The 17500-nt window shown below is 34.5% G+C and overlaps 1 protein-coding gene across 1 annotated transcript in view; it reads right to left on the bottom strand.

Moving 5' to 3' along the window:
* Nucleotides 1–17500, bottom strand: part of LOC145259616 (uncharacterized) — a 98531-nt gene that overhangs the window by 1060 nt on the left and 79971 nt on the right. The window contains exon 2 of the mRNA XM_080117274.1: nucleotides 3401–3615. Within this exon, the coding sequence (XP_079973400.1) occupies nucleotides 3401–3521 (121 nt within the window). The 5' untranslated portion in view covers nucleotides 3522–3615. The remainder of the gene's footprint in view (nucleotides 1–3400; nucleotides 3616–17500) is intronic.

The following is a 17500-nucleotide window of genomic DNA, read 5'->3' as shown; positions in this document are numbered from 1 at the left end:
ATGTTTGGAGGTACAGAATTTATATACAGTTTTGAATAAAATAGGCGGAAGTTTCTCAAGAGCTCTTCCGGCTATCATCTCATCAGGAGAAAATCGATAGCGTACAAAATAATATTATGTCGAAAATAAACAGTTCTAATGGGGAACTTATTAAATGTGCCAAAAGTACGGGGACACTAAAATAAATTTATTAACGTTTAAAAACGATTAAAATATTGGCACAACGAGGGAAGAGAGAAAAAAAAAACGGGTAAAAAAAAATGTAAAGTTCCCCAAAGAGAAACAATACGTTTGATGTTTCCTTTTGCCGACACAAAGAAGGTGACGCACCGCAATAGAGACAGACTCCAAAATCTTTAAATGGTTTCTGGAGTCCGCTCTATGTAGCACCTCGAACCATTCTATTTTATATCTATCGGCACAGCACAGCACAGTGGTTTCTCTTTGGGGAACTTTGAATTTTTTTCCCCCCCGTTCTTCCCTCGTTGTGCCAATATTTTAATCGTTTTTAAACGTTAATAAATTTATTTTAGTGTCCCCGTACTTTTGGCACATTCAATGAGTTCCCCATTAGAACTCTTGAGTTCCTTCAGCCATAATCGAAAACAAAACCAAAACTTATGAAGAATTCTTGATAAAATTATTTATTAAAAAAATAGATGACTTAAGTGCCATCAGCTATAATCGAAACCAAAACTTATGAAGAATTCTTGGGAAACTTATTTATGACAAGAAATGGAAGTATATAACAATTAAACGACCCAGATGTAAGCGTGGCACAAACAATAACACACACGCTATCGTATATATATATATATATATATATATATATATATATATATATATATATATATATATATATATATATATGTGTGTGTGTGTGTGTGTAAAATTATGTCGTAAAAATGTTTTATCGTCAGTTTCGATGCAAAGTAAAGCTAACACGCCTTTCTAGAACAATCAAAAACATACTTGAAACACGTGTAAGGTCTACTACGCTTCGAATCTGACAATAAAACGGATGTAGGTAACTTGGATATGGCTCAAACTTTTTTTTGTATGTGAGCCCAAAACAATAAATAATGAGAGGTCAAAATTGGGGTCAAAGTTTTTAAAAAATTTGACTTCTGCGGTCTTTACGGAATTACTCAAACAAGTTTTGGCCTAAACATTTGAAATCTTACATAAAGGGTATTTACATATAGGGCATGTTGTGATCAGTGCATAAGGCCTGAGAAAATCCGGGCTTTACTGCTAGTATATATATATATATATATATATATATATATATATATATATATATATATATATATATATATATATATATAAGTTATAAAATATATATTTAAGCTACACAGAATATTCCCCGTTTCATCTACGCTAGTATTAATCAGACTTAACAGAAACCTGTCATTGCTCGGTCGTAAAATAAGCTTAAATATGATATTTTATTTTACGCAGATTTCGTATTTATTATTATATTTTACTAGCAGTTCAACTCGGCTTTACTCGGGCCCTATGGACTGCTCATATCTTTATGGGCATATGTATACATATTAAAAACTTTGACCCATGTCCAGGTAACTTACATCCAAAATTTTAAGTGTTTAGACCCAAAATTGGCGGGGGAATTTGGTAGAGTCTGCAGATATCAACTCTTTTAACTTTTACACCTTATTATCAAAATTTTCATATGGCACTTATTAAAATGCTTGTTGCATATCTGCATATCTTTTATGTAGAATTTCAAATCTCATACCCAAAATTTGCTGAATAGTTTGCTAGAGGCCGCAAATGTCAAATCTTTTGAACTTTGACCCCTTGGCAGCAAAATTACCGACCAAAAACCGATTACAAAGCTTGCCTTATGTTTATTTATGTAAAATTTATGTAAAATTTCAAATGTTTAGACCAAAAATTTTCTTGAGTAATTTGGTAGAGACAGCAGAGGTCAAATTTTGTAAAACTTTGACCCCAATTTTTACCTCTTAACATTTATTGTTTCGGGTTTAAATCAAATTAATAAGTTTGATCCATGTCCAAGTAACCTACATGTAAAATTTCAAGTGTTTAGACCCAATATTGGCGGAGGAGTTTGGTAGAGTTTTACAAGGTCAAATCGTTGAACTTTGACCCCTTTGATAGCCAAATTTCTGGCCGAAAACCGATTAACAATTTTTTTCCCAAACCTTAATACCTCTTATGTTAAATCTTGAGTCTGTAGACTGAAAATTGACAAAGTAGTTTGGTATGGAAATGTACACACACACACACACAGAATTTCACCTTTATCTATATATCTATAAAAGTGTGTGTGTGTGTGTGTGTGTGTGTGTGTGTGTGTGTGTGTGTGTGTGTGTGTGTACATTTCCCTACCAAATAACTCTGTAAATTTTCAGTCTAGAGACTCGAGATTAAACATAAGGGGTATTGAGATTTGGTGAAAAAAGTTTTAACCGGTTTTCAGCCAGAAATTAGGCCTTTTCTGTTGACTAATGCTGGGTGTTTTTATCGAAGTTTCTGATGCATTTCATCCATTTGTTGGCAGTTCTTTTCCGATGTAATGGTTTCGCCTGTATTCAAAAAAAAAACTGTAATAGATGAGACCAGTCGCAAACCACCAAACAGTCAGCATGACCTTCTTTTGGTGCAACTTTGACTTCGTGAAGTGTCATGGAGCTTCAGAGGCGTCTAACCACTGAGCTGAGCGTCACCGGTTGTCGTAAAGAACCCGATTTTCCTCGCAAGTCACAACTCGATCAAGAAACGAGTCGTTCTTTTTTGCGTAAAGGAAGGGAAGCTGACACTTCATAACGGCGTTTCTTTTGGTTGTCGTTCAATTCGTGAGGCACCTATTTATCAAGTTTTTATCTTTCTTATCTCTCAAGTGATTAGAAATCATGGTATACGTTGCATCTTATTCAGAAGCAAGTTGTGTCTTGATTGGCCTCGACTAAAGCTCTTAATTGATCGTTGTCAGCATCCGATGGCCGACCACTGTGCTCATCATCGTCAAGACTATCGTCGCCGCCACGAAATTTCTTAAACCACCATTATGCTGTGCGTTCAGTAGTGGATCCTGGGCCAAAGGTTTCGTTAATATCGCGAGCTGTTTCAGCAGATTTTCGACCTAGCTTGAACTGACATAAGAAAATTATGTGAATTTGCTTTTTTTTTTCGTCTTGTATTCAACGTTTTGAAAAGAAGACACAATTGTTTTAAAACGATTGTAATTCAAACGATTAGATAGAGCGAAAAACGTTCTTTAAAATATATTTAAGATAAAATAAAATGGAGGTAATATAATGCCAACTTATTCGGAAATACATCATTTGAAATCAAAATAAAAAATTCCACAAGAACTTTCTTCTCAAGCTAATCGTGTATAAAAAGTACTCACAGAAATAACGGCCATCGGTGTGGACATGGCAAAAGCCGTTATCTTGTGCGGTGTGCAAATGTAAGATAGCGTTCAATAAAAACAGGCGCATTATAAATGTGAATGCCATCATTATTTCCATATTTTTATCTCGGAATATTTCGTCAATGTTCTTTTACCGGGATCGTCCTTCGAACCACTTTTGTCGAAAGCTCATCTTGGACACGTCGAGACTTCTAGAAAACAAGAAACAAAGAGATTTTAGCAGACTAGCTGTTGAAGACATTTAAGATTTTTTGCGCGTTAATAAAACATACAACGAAATGCACGTGGTCATTCTTTTCTGATTTTTTTTTTTTGTAGAATAGCTGGATGCCCGGCGTTGCCCGGGCGTACAATACACTTAAACATGATATTTTAATTTATGCAGATTGCGTATGTATTATTATAGAATCAATCCTCTATTGGATATTATATTTTTTCAAAAACTGCAAATTTAAGCTTAATTTAATGTAACTGTTTAAACAACAATACCTCATTCGATTCGCCTTTTATTCTTCTATAATTTTACCTGTTCATATTTGACTTTTAATTGAAATTTTATTGTGTTCACGCCAATAAAAAAAATAACTTCAAATCGAGGAGGCAAAAAGAAAGTCCGCACAATGGAAAATTGTTATTTAAATGTAACTTTAAGACATTAATGAAACACAAATACAACAGGAACACAATAAACTAGTTAATATTTAGTAACATAGCTCTTCTGAAATTTGACAACCTTGCAATCTTTTGGGAATTCCTAGAATTAGACTGCAGCAATACTCCGGGGAACGGGCATCCCACTTTTCTTTAATTTTTGTCCAAAGTTCTTCCAAATTAGAAATTTTATCATTGTGTAGCTGTTGCTTGATGTAACGCCATACGTTTTCGATAGGATTGAGGTCTGGAAATTGTGCAGGCCAATCAAAACACGGAATATCATGCTCTTCCATGAACCTCTTGACATTGCCAGCTGTGTGAATGGGAGCATTATCTTGCATAAAGATGGGATTACTATCCAAATTCTGACCAAAGTAGGGTAGAAAATGCTCAGTCAACATATTAATGTACTTCGTCAAATTAATTCGACCTTGCAAGCGAACTATAAGCCCTGAACCATTGGTACTAATAATGCCCCACACCAAAACTGAACCTCCACCACCTTGCAGCGTTTAAACTGATCACCTAGGATTAAATTCTTCGTCTTTCCTTCGACGGACATACTGCCTACCATCATTGCCTAGCCTATTGAACATGCTTCCGTCACTAAAAAGCACTTTTGACAAATATGAAGAGTCATGATTTTCATTGTATCTGATGAAATCCAGACGGCACTTTCTGTTCTATACAAAAATCATTGGCTTGCGTCTTGAAACATATCCTATCAAATTAAATTCCTTTAATCTGTTCTTGACGGTAGAAACAGAGCACTTTTTAACAAGATTGCGCTGTTGTTGGATTTGGGGAGCCGTTTCAAATCTGTTTCTTAGGCTGCAGATCTTGATAGCATTATCTTCCCCGTAAGAAGTAACTCTAGTACAACCAGATTAAGGAGCATCACGAACACTGTCGGTGTTTTTGGTGCTTTTGCACAGTCTTTCGTACCGTTTTCTCATCACATTTCAATCTGCGGCTGATTTCTCGATTGAATAAACCAGAACTGTGGAGATTAATGAGCTCCTGGCGATCAGTAAGAGAAAGTCGTGGCATATGGACTAGATGTTACGTTGTATCACCTAGAACCACAACAATTACGATTAGAGATGGTTTGTTTAAACAAGATTGCACTGTTGTTGGATTTGGCGAGCCGTTTCAAATGTGTTTCTTAGGCTGCGGATCTTGATAGCATTGTCTTTCCCGTGTCTCATTCTATTATTGGTTTTAAGCTAATTTGTTGCTGCGGACTTTCTTTTTACCTCCTCAATTTAAAGTGTTTTTTTTTAAATTGATGATAATACTAGAATTTTTCAAATAAAATTCAAGGTAAAATTATAGAGGAATAAAAGGCGAGTCAAATGAGGTATAGGCTGTTTAAACAGTTACATTCAATTTAGCTTAAATTTGCAGTTTTTGAAAAAAATTACAAGTGCAGACTTCCTTTTTGCCGGCACTATATATATATATATATATATATATATATATATATATATATATATATATCCATTTGTTGACAGTACTGCATATATATATATATATATATATATATATATATATATATATATATATATATATAGACACACACACACACACACACACATATATATATATATATATATCATAATAATGAGATTAATTAATTCACAGATTTATGAATCTTGTGGTACTAAGTCTTACAAAATATTTTTGGAAGGTAATATTTTTATATAAGACAATCCCAGCTAAATAAAATTGCTCAATTAACTAGATAGAGCAAACAAAAACTTACAGGGTTTTTTTTTATTTAAATTTAATATTTAAACAAAGAATACAATATTAAAAGTAATTTCCTTCATTCATGGATTTTCGATGCATGCTCATCTCCTCAGAGGAAAAGTCATTAGCAAAATATTAAATCTGGTTTGAAATAATTTTGCTATTCAGCACATACATAGAAAAAATATATTAAAGATTAAATCTTTTTAAGGGACATAGTGAAAGAAAATAAATGTTGAAAAATAAAGGTAAAAAGGATGAAAAGATTTTGGTATCCAAACCGAATAGTAACCCTTAAATAGAATGGGGCGATATTATCAAATTCCAGATTGGTTGAAGATTTCCCCATTGAAGTGTTATTATCAAAATGACGCTCTATTAAAATGTATCAATCGAATATAAAGTCATACCTTATATTAAGGCTATTTAAAAATAGATCACCCGGATACAACGTAGTTCCCCAGAGCTTTTTATACCGGGTGTGACGTCATTCCTCAGGGCTATTAGGTATCAATCGGTCATGACGCCATTCGTAGGAGGTATTCTAATTAAGATAACGGGAGATGACGTCATATCATGGCGCTAGAGAAAATATATCACCCGAAACTGGATTTTTTTGAGACTGGGGAAATTTTGGTTTCGGTTCCAGAGTGCTCCTTTTTGGGGAGCTGGATTTGTTAGCCACATTAAAAACCGACTGTGTATCGAAATATGCTCTCGAGGGGAGACATGGAAACTGGGACATCCTACATTGGCGCTATACGAAAAGTGATCAACCGGACGCACGTTAATAATTCATTAATTTTAAAAATAGTAGGACCAAACATGTTACCAAGTTTTTTCGGGCGTACTGCAATTAATCTTTCTATTTTTGAGAATCGGTTAGTGTATTGTTAGCCAAATTTTATTTTTACATACGCATCACCATTTATCAAGGCCCAGAGGCCACTCGAGGATAAGGGTTAAAGAGTGTTCAGTAGTCAATTGGACAATTAGTTAGTAATGGAAATTCGGTAAATTTGTTAACTTAAGTGGAACGGCTCATCAAGAACTTGTTTACATTGGACTTGAAGACAGCCATATTGCAGTCACTTGGAAAGCAGGCAAATGGAAGACAGTTCCACAGGCGTGCATTCTAAGAAAGAAACTTTGTTGATGGAATCTATGTTTATGTTTAGGCACAGATAAAGAGTGGGGGGAATTATTGATAGTGTTTTCAGCTAGACGAGTGTTTTTCATGAAAGGTTGGCGAGATTGTTTTAAAGACTAGTGGGGAATGCCGACGAGGTCACTCAGGCGTTTTTTTTTTTGTTTTGTTTTTTTGTACCAGAATATGTGTCTTTTAGTGCCAATAGTGCCCTAAAGTCAAAGCGTCTATGGTATTTTTGAAATAGCCCTTTCTCTGTTGACTACGATATGTTGCTGGTCTTGTGCGGGTTTCCAGCCTCATAGTTGTTACCTTCTCCGTTTGTAGAAGAGATTAGTTCATTACTGATAGCCTGAAATGGCCATACCGGGAAATACCGACGAAGCTACCCGGGCATTTTTTGCAAGCCAGTGTGGTCTATTTCTAGGACGCTTGCTCTTCAATCCTACTTCCGACCCTTGTGTCACATCTTCGTGTCGTGAGAGAGAGATAAATAACTTTACAAAACCTCCCTTGACCTTGTGTCTAACCTCCTGGTGGTGAGATACATTATACTTTCATCTGCCATGATTTGTGGGCGGAAATGCGCGCGAATCGTAAACATTGCTAGAACGAAATAATAGATATCATTAGAACAGTGGCAGCTAAGTAGAGATGTAGAAGGCGGGAAAGTCGCATTGTTACAGCAGCGAAAATATGTAGTTGACATAACTAGAGAATGAAGTACGCGCTGACACGACCAGAAAACGAAGTACGGTCTGACATGACCAGAAAATGAAATGCGCTCTGACATGACCAGGAAAAGAAATACATAATGACATAACCCGATGATTAAATACGTGCTGACATGACCAGTGAAGAAAATATGCTCTGACATGACCAGAGAACGATATACATCTTGACATGACCGGAGAATAAAATACGCTCTGACATGACCAGGCAGTGAAGTACACTCTGACATGATAGGTGAATTGAAGTACACCTCGACATTATAGAATAAATAGTGAACTCGCTGACATAACAGGAATATTAAAACCTCGTTGATATGATAGTGAGAAGAAAGTTCACTTTGACAGGAAAGAGAAATAAAGTATGTTATTCTATTAAAGAACAGTAATTACTTTCTCTCTTTTTTTTTTTTTTTTTTTTTTTTTTGAGAAGCGGTTAGCATGTTGCTAACCACAGTCTATGAGGATCCTTCCAAAAGTAAAGCCTCCTATTTTTTCAACTCAAAACGTTGAAGAGCTACGAAGACGGGAGTGGTACTATTTATTAAAAACGCTCGACAATATATTTTTTTAAAATGTGCTCGACAATATATTTTTCTACATAGTCACCACCATTCTCAACGCGCCTTTGCCAGCGATGAACGATGGCTGTGCACGAGCGTCTGAAGTGTGCTTTGTAATACAAGAGTCGTCCAAAAGTAAGCCCTCATATTTTTTTTATTTTTTCTGAAAAGGTTGAAGAGCTGCGAAGACGGGAGTGGTACCATTAAGATGAGTGACGTTTTGTGATTCAGAATTAATTTTTATGCATGGTCACCATCATTCTCAATGAACTTTTGACAGGAATTCAATGACGCGTCTCTGCTTCTGACGCACGTTCATGGCAAGGGTTGCTTTCTTAGAGTGTCACACAGTCAATATCTGTAACAGAGATATGAAACTTTTAACTGCATTAAGACAATAATTGTGTTGTCAATTGCGTTATGTTGGCTTACTTTTGTTTTATGTCATATTCAGATTCCCGTAGGGATGTGTGCACCTTTCTCTCTGTTGCTTTTACAAAAAGAATGGTTTTAAAAAATTATCTATCTCCTTAGGCAATATTTCAATATTTGACAAGTTGTATGACTATCACCCCCCTCCAAAAAAATATTCAGGCTTCCCACACAAAAAAAAAACACTCGACTCGGGATCTCCTCCCAAAATTACCCGAGTCGTCCCCTTCCCCAAAAATACCGGTCCTCCCCTCCCGGTAAAAAAAAACATGACTCGACTAAAGTACTTTTGGGGGGAAGCGGGAGGTGATAGCCATACAATTTGTCAAATATTGACATTTGGGTATTGTGCACTTTTTCCATCGTGCTGAAATAATAATATCATTATATTGAAAGCCATTCGGAGGGAGGGTGTTTTGTATTATATTGAAAGCAATCTAACAATTTAATAATAAAAAAAAATAGAGATACCATAAAGATGAATTTAACCTGAAAAAAAAAAACTATTTAAAACTAGCGCGGTGAAAAGGTGAACAAACACTGACATTTTTTGTGCCTAACAATTTTCGATAGCAGAAAAGATTGTCGATTTTATTGATGATTTTATGAGTGATATATTAAAAAAAGAGGAGGGGGCTTCACCTTACACTAAACTTAAAAACTTGTTCTATGCTGATTTTAGTCCTCTTGTATTGTGCTATTTTATTTATTATTTTTGTTAAATAAATTCTTCAATTTTTAGTCGCGTGCAATCGACTCTATAAGTCACTCCGTCGATCGGTCGGTCGGTCGGTCAGTCGGTCGATCTGTCCGAAACACTTTTGTGCTTTACCTTTTTGGTTAAGATCAAGGTCTGTTGTTAATAGATGCTGTTCTTAGCTTTTCTGTGAGGGCAACCCCACATATAAGACCTTGGTCAATGTAGGGGCAACCCTTCATACCAATTGTCACTATCCAGCTCCCCTACTCCCCGGGGAGTTGGTCCCTATTTCCCTTTCACTCCTCACATTAAAAATCGGCCTTGTGCCTAATTTACTCGGTGGGGGAGCAAATAAATACAGCTTTTCTTGGCCTTTTGGCCAAGAGTCACAAAGACCCTGAACTCTTCCCCTCCCCAATCTCTTGTAAGGCCTTGTGCCTAATTTTGTTGTTTAAGAATCTTTTGTTTTTTACTTAATTGTATTTTCAAAACTTTTTAAAGGCAATAAAATATATAAACAAGATCAAAGTGTAGTATCTTTCTTACTACATGCTGTACTTATTGTGATATAAAGTGGGGGATCACTTTTCTGAATTAATTTAATGTAAAATGATCACCCACTTTACAACCAGTCAGTCTCAAAGCCATTCAAGTCATTCTCCAGATCATTCAAGTTGTTTTTGAAGGATTCCAGTTCTTTTTTTAAGCATTCAAGTCATTCTTAAGGTCATTCAATTCATCCTTAAGTTTATTAAAGTCATTCTAAGTCATTTACTTTTTATTTATTTAAGTCATTTCAGCCCATTTTTCGGTCATTTTAGTTTATCTTTAAGAATTTCATGTCAATCCTACATTCACACATTCATTCATTACACGAGAGCACGCGACTAATGGCTATCGGCCTTGTTTATTTAGAAGGCTTTTGAAATATATTATATTTGATGGGTAATGAATATTGAAAAAAGTTCCTCTTTTTTCTTAGGTAGGAAGCTCGAGTCGGGATTTTTTTTTTAGTAGGAGGTGATGCTCATACACTTTGTCAAATACTTTGGGGTTTATCGTCTGCTAGACACTTTTACCAAAATACCACATTCACTCTATGAGATTGATCCCACTTAGATGATCCGCGATTTGTCTAAAAACAATTCATCGTGGAAAGGGAGACAACATCTACAAATATTCAAAAACGATAGAAAATATCTAGGTTAGTAAGGTATTTCCAACCCTCTGTATTCCGGGTAATCTGAAAACAGGTCGGTCTCTAAATGGGAGTGAGGCCTAAACGGGGCGTCAAAAATAAAAATATATGGAACGGTTCGGAATATTGGAACAGTTCACTTCAAGATATAAGACAATGGTTTAGAGATGACCGAAGGCAAAATAAATGTTTATCAAAGAAAACACACAGATGTTGCATCGATTTATTATTATACAAAATATGAGTAAATCAATGTTTTGTCTCACTAATGCTTTCTATATCCTTTATAACAGCACAAAAGATATACTAAAATATACTTTGGTTCTGGAAGTGATTATGGTTTCGAAACAACACAGACAGACTGTTTCGCTATACTACAGCTCTTAAGTTCAGCTAGTCTAACAACTACCTCAAGTCAGATCTTAAACTCGACCGCCTAGGCAACATTCTAAATGAGGTAGTTGCTAGTCTAGCACATGATAGATTGTATAGCGAAACAGTCTGTCTGTGAATGACTATAAACGCTCCTTATTTTGGGTTGAGCATATTGGGAAGTGATAAATAAACTGCCTTTAGTGTATTTAGCAATGCTCTTTGTATAAACAAATTGAGCTTAGGCGTTTGTACAATGTTGGGACATTGTTAATACACATACCCATTTTAGCAGCCAAGTATCTTAACGATTGTGGTATATATAGATATACCACATTTTTTGCAATGTTATAAGTTCCAAATCCTCAGCAACTATTGATCACAATTTAACAAATGAAGGTTCGTTGGAAAGCTAATGACCTGAATTGTGTAGTGGGCTATGTGACATTTACCCTTAAAGTCGTACATTAAGGAAATCAATTCAGAGCCTATTTCTGTCACATTTTTACAGCCATAAAATGTTTCAATCATAGCCATTTGTTTTCCTAGTTTTGCATATGGATTATAAAATATCTGATATTTCTCCAAAATATCTGGCCTTAATGGAGGGGGAGACTCTAACTTGCTGCTATGATTTTAAATGATCTGCAATAACAGCAAGGGGAGACTTGATTCCAAATATTTTTCATATGTTATATCTCCCCTCTTTTGTTTTCATACATAAAGTAAATTTCACAATGTACAAGGATTATTTGATACTGGAGATATTCATAACTGTAATCTATTTCCAAAAGAAGGGAGATATAACATATGAGAAATATTTGGAATCAAGTCTCCCCTTGCTGTTATTTCAGATCATTTGGAACCATAGCAGCAAGTTTTAATCTCTTATCCATCAAGGCCAGGTTTTGAGGATATATATATATATATATATATATATATATATATATATATATATATATAAAATAATATATATATATATATATATATATATATATATATATATATATATATATATATATATATACTGGTAGCCAAATTGAATATTGAAATGCTTATATCTTTGGTCCTTTGGGATGAAACTTTATGAAAATTTGTAGGCTTTTAAAGATTATCATACTAGTTTATGGTTAACATTTTAGACAGTTGGTAAAAAAAAACTATATTTTACAAACCAATAAAATATGCCTACATTTTCCTACATGTGTATATATAGTATCCTGGCAGGCAAGCTTCAGTTTTGTTACTTCGGTTGGCTCCCCTGTAGCTTTGCCAGGTTACTAATATATATATATATATATATATATATATATATATATATATATATATATATATATATATATATATATATATATATATATTCGCATTATTTGAATTTTCGCACTACTGTTCTCATCTTGAGTGCTATTTTCACACCGTTTCGGCCGATGTATTCTTCGACCTGCTTCAGGTGTATCTTCTCTAAACACTTTATTTAATTCAAGGGGGTCGCATGCTCTCATTTCGTCAGCCATGGCTAAATAGAGGTCTAAATAATTTGCATTTGTATATTTCGGTCGCCCAAACTGAGGATTGAACCTCCAAGATCATTTTTACAACTGAATTTTACTAAGTTCTATTACCATTGTATCACGGGTCTATTTTTTGCATAGGCATCACCACATATCAAGGCCAGGAGGCCACTCGAGGATAAGGGTTAAAGAGTGTACAATAGACAATTGGACAATATAGTAACCGTTAGTAATAGAAATTCGGTAAATTTATTAACTTATGTGGAACGGGTCATCAAAACTTGTTTACGTTGGACTTGAAGACAACCATATTGTAGTCAGCTGGAAAGCAGGAAAACGGAAGACAATTCCATAGGCGTGCAGTTCTAAGAAAGAAGCTTTGTTTGTGGAATCTACGTTTAGGTTTAGGCACAGATAAAGACTGGGGGTAATTATTGATATTGTTTTCTGCTAGACGGGTGTTTCTTGTGAAAGTTTGGCGAGAGGGGACCATAGATTGGAGCTCAGTCGAGCATTTGCCATGAAAATAATGATAAAGCACGGGTTTTGCGCTAGGATAAAAATGGAGTAGAAAATAGAGGGGTAGACGAACAGAGAGAGAACATACGATTGACTAGAAACGAGAGGAGGAAAGAGAACGAAACATTGACTAGAGAGAGAGAAAGGAAAAGAAATAACGAAAAAAGGACTAAAAAAGTAAAGAGGAGAGGGAGGAGGAAGGAAGACAGGGAGAACCACAAATGGACTAGAAAAGAAAGGAAGAGAGAAAGAACAATAGATGGACTATAAAAGAAATACATAGAGAAAAAACGAAAGAAGGATAAAAAGAGAGAGGGTGACGTTATAATATGGACATTCTTTTAATTGGCAAAGCAACAGCGTTCTATGTTGAACGTAGGCGTCGTTAATCTGCTTTTGTGTTCTGGTTTATGGTGTCTTTTTGTGCGACATTTCCCATCTGCCATGGCAACATTTTTTTCTTTTACCTAGATAGATTTCCGGTCAGATGAATTACCGTTAAGGACGATAAATTGAAATGAAAGCAATTTCTTTGTTTAAAAAAAAAACATAATATACCTAGTCCATGATGTCACTTTTTTGGTCCCTCGATAAAAGGAGGGTGGACTTGTAAATTCACCCTTGTCCGTTCGTCCGTTCATTTGTTCGTTTGTTCGTCTGTCCGCACTTTTCTCAATAACTACGTCTTGGAATTTTCTGGAAATTTTGCACAAACATTAAACATGATATGAATAAAAAAGTAACAGAACGGATTTTCCGGGAAAACTCCAATTGCTCCCCTAGGGCTGCTTTTCGGGTAAAAATGGCCAAAATTTACACTTTTGTGCTTATAAAAAAAATTGATGACTTGGATTTTTATAAAACTTTCTGAAAGGTTGTAACTGACTGATTTCTATATAATTTTGTATGTTTGTACTTCGCGATAACTCTTGGGTGTACCCTAGGGACTCTTTTAAGGCTAATAAAGACACTCGATTTTTTGGGACTATTTTACCATATTTGACCAAAATTTTCTCTGTGTGTCTATTTAGCAGTTTTACATGGTGCTGAATTCAAATTTAAATATGTTAAGTTCTTGAAGACTTTTGGAGCTAAATGGGGGGGGGACAAATGATGGACTTAGTCATTTCTTTTTTTGCATGGTGCAGAACTCAAATTTACATATGTTAATGTCTAAAACTGCACCGTTAGCTCATTTTTACCAGGATTTGACGTCCCCTGGGGACTTTTGGGGTTAAATGGGGGGGGGATTGCTGAACTTAGTCATTTTTTATGCCTCGTTCACTGTGCACTTACAGGGGACCATGCAGGCTTCACTTGTCTTATTTAGAAGTCGCCCTAGACAATGCATGAAGCCACATGGCGCAAGGAACAAAGCAATAACTAAAGATGATTATCGCAATGACTATTGACATTTGTAGGAGGAAAACAGTCAGCAGAAAGAGAGATCAAACACGCTTGTACTTCTTTGAAAGAAGTTAGTGAAATAGGAAGTTGTAATATAATAAAATATCAAAATAAAACTTATTAATTCGCTTGGCAACAACATAAACTGATTTGGGGAATCGTTCAAAACAAAGCATAAAGCCACTTAATGTAAGAAGTCAACAAAAACGACAAAATGATCATCAAAAAGACAGCAAATGCCTATTGACTTTAATCTTGAATAGTCCAAGGCTATAATGCAGGAGAAAAACAGTCAGTAGGAAGCGAATCCCACAAGCCAAATCTATATAATTATAAAACTCAAATGACCTTGTAACGATGTATGTAACCCACTTTCCGGTTTACGACATCCGGTTGCAAATGCGCGCATAACCTGCGCACTGAAATATTAACGTTATTATTTCGAAATTATTATTTAACATGAGAAGGGTGGGGGTTAAATAACTTAAACGTAATAAAGAAATGAACGATGTAAAAAAAAGCAGACAGTATTAACAATTGTTTATTTGGATAATTTAAACGCGAAAAAAAAACAAAAAAAAACAAAAGAACAATTGGGATGCTAAAATATTAACGTTATTATTTCGAAATTATTATTTAACATGAGAAGGGTGGGGGTTAAATAACTTAAACGTAATAAAGAAATGAACGATGTAAAAAAAAGCAGACAGTATTAACAATTGTTTATTTGGATAATTTAAACGCGAAAAAAAAACAAAAAAAAAACAAAAGAACAATTGGGATGCTAAAATATTAACGTTATTATTTCGAAATTATTATTTAACATGGGAAGAGTGGGGTTTAAAATAACTTAAACGTCCCAATTGTTTAGCGTCCCGATTGTTGTTTTGTTTTTTTGTTTTTTTTTTGAAAAAGCAAAAAAAACAACTGGGATGCTAAAATATTAACGTTATTATTTCGAAATTATTATTTAACATGGGAAAAGTGGGGTTTAAAATAAACAAAAAACAAAAAGAACAATTGGGACGCTGAAATATAAACGTCATTATTTCGAAATTATTATTTAACATGGGATGAGTGTGGTTTAAAATAACTTAAACGTAATAAAGAAATGAACGATGTAAAAAAAAAGCAGACAGTATTAACAATTGTTTATTTGGATAGTTTAAACGCGAAAAAAAAAAAAAAAAAAAAAAACAAAAGAACAATTGGGATGCTAAAATATTAACGTTATTATTTCGAAATTATTATTTAACATGGGAAGAGTGGGGTTTTAAATAACTTAAACGTAATACAGAAATGAACGATGTAAAAAAAGAAGCAGATATATCAAAATTTGAATTTAACTATAATAAGTATTATGGTATCTGTTCAGTGCACATTTACCTATAAGTATGGCCAACTACTTATAATTCAGTAACTGTAATTTTTTTTTCGAAAATAATTAATTATAATAAACAGAACGACTCATAGAAATCTATCTATATTCTTTTTTCATTTTAATATACTTTTATAGAAATGTTTCTGTTATGTCAAAACAAAACTATTTTCTTTACGTCACAAGTGTCACGCTCATACATGATTTCCATAGCTAATATAACATACTGACCCAACGAGTCACGAGTAGTCTATTACAGTGTAAAACACACAACCACCTGCGAACGGGAATGGGGCGATCAAAACTTGCTATGACTAGGTGAAACTATGAAACAACTATCTGCGAATGTGGAAAGAAGTACCATACGATGTACCACTGCTTTGTTTTCCCTTTATTGCACAGGAGGTGCAGCATGAAAGATTACGCTGAGTACAACAATAATGTAAATGGCTGAGTAAAAATGTAAGAACTGTTGTATGATTACATGCTTACTTTAAATATCCTATACAATCTCTATAATGCATTTACCCTAGCAATACATGTTTATTTCAATTGTCTGAAAGAACTTTTAACGTTGACTCTTTCGTTAATAACTACATGTGTGATTCTCATCCTGTTTTGTGTATCATGTTTTATAACACCCTTCTTATATTTTCTTTAGTAAACATTCCCTATGGAAAACAAAAGCGAATTCAGTGAGAAGATGGTAATAATGACAGCTATCGAGAATATTCTCTGTAGTTATGATATGATGTTGATACTGTCATGCTGGTGTATTTGATGGTTGAGAAATCAAACTTGCACTCTGACAAGCATAGACGAACAAAATTACACCACAGATTTTAACGACAAGTTCAGTTTGGAAAATAGTACGTTGTTCAACTACCTGGTGGAATTATTTATCCATTCTCCCGCAACGGGATGATGTGACACAAACGTAGGAAAAAAAGTAGAAAGAGGGAGAGCACTCTTACCAGCAAAACATGACCGGTATATATGCAAATTCAGTCATCTCTTTATGATTACCGTTTCTTTGTAATTATTATTTAACCATTTACCCTCGTGTGTTTTCAAGTTAAAACATATTCAAAATGGCTGGGCTCATCGCGGAGATATAGACGCAACATGTGCATCGCTATTAAAACGTATAAAATAGAATATCTAATACTCTTTTTTTTCCAAGACCAAAGAAAATGTTGTTTCATGTTAAAGCGTGCCGACAGACTAAGCCTCTCATACAAGTACTTTGACGCATCTAAAATTAAATGCGCGTTTTATCTGAAGATACAATTTTAAACTTAAGTGTAGAAGATCGACGAAAATGTTATATATATATATATATATATATATATATATATATATATATATATACATGTGTGTGTGTGTGTGTGTGTGTGTGATATTCAAGTTTGAGATGTTCAAAAGTAGGGACTAATGAACACAGCGAGGTTGTTAGATAGTGCTTGATAACAAGAGCAAAATATTTATTATTATTTTTTCGAGGGTAAACAGTTACATATGGTCGCTACAAACAGCCATCTGTTTCAGTCAATGAGATTTCGCCAGGCGACCCGGAACCATTCGACGCTATGTAAAAAAAAAGCTTTTTCTATAGCGTCGAATAGTTCGGGTCGCCTGACGAAGTCTTATTGACTGAAAATGATAGCTGTTTGCAGCGACCATATGTAACTGTTCACTCTCGAAAATAATAATAA

This window comes from Euprymna scolopes, chromosome 35 (assembly GCF_053919585.1).
Source record: "Euprymna scolopes isolate OS-2025 chromosome 35, ASM5391958v1, whole genome shotgun sequence".
Taxonomy (NCBI): Eukaryota; Metazoa; Mollusca; class Cephalopoda; order Sepiida; family Sepiolidae; genus Euprymna; species Euprymna scolopes.
The sequence above is the reverse complement of the archived record's forward strand: the minus strand, read 5'-3'. Positions and strand labels throughout refer to the sequence as shown.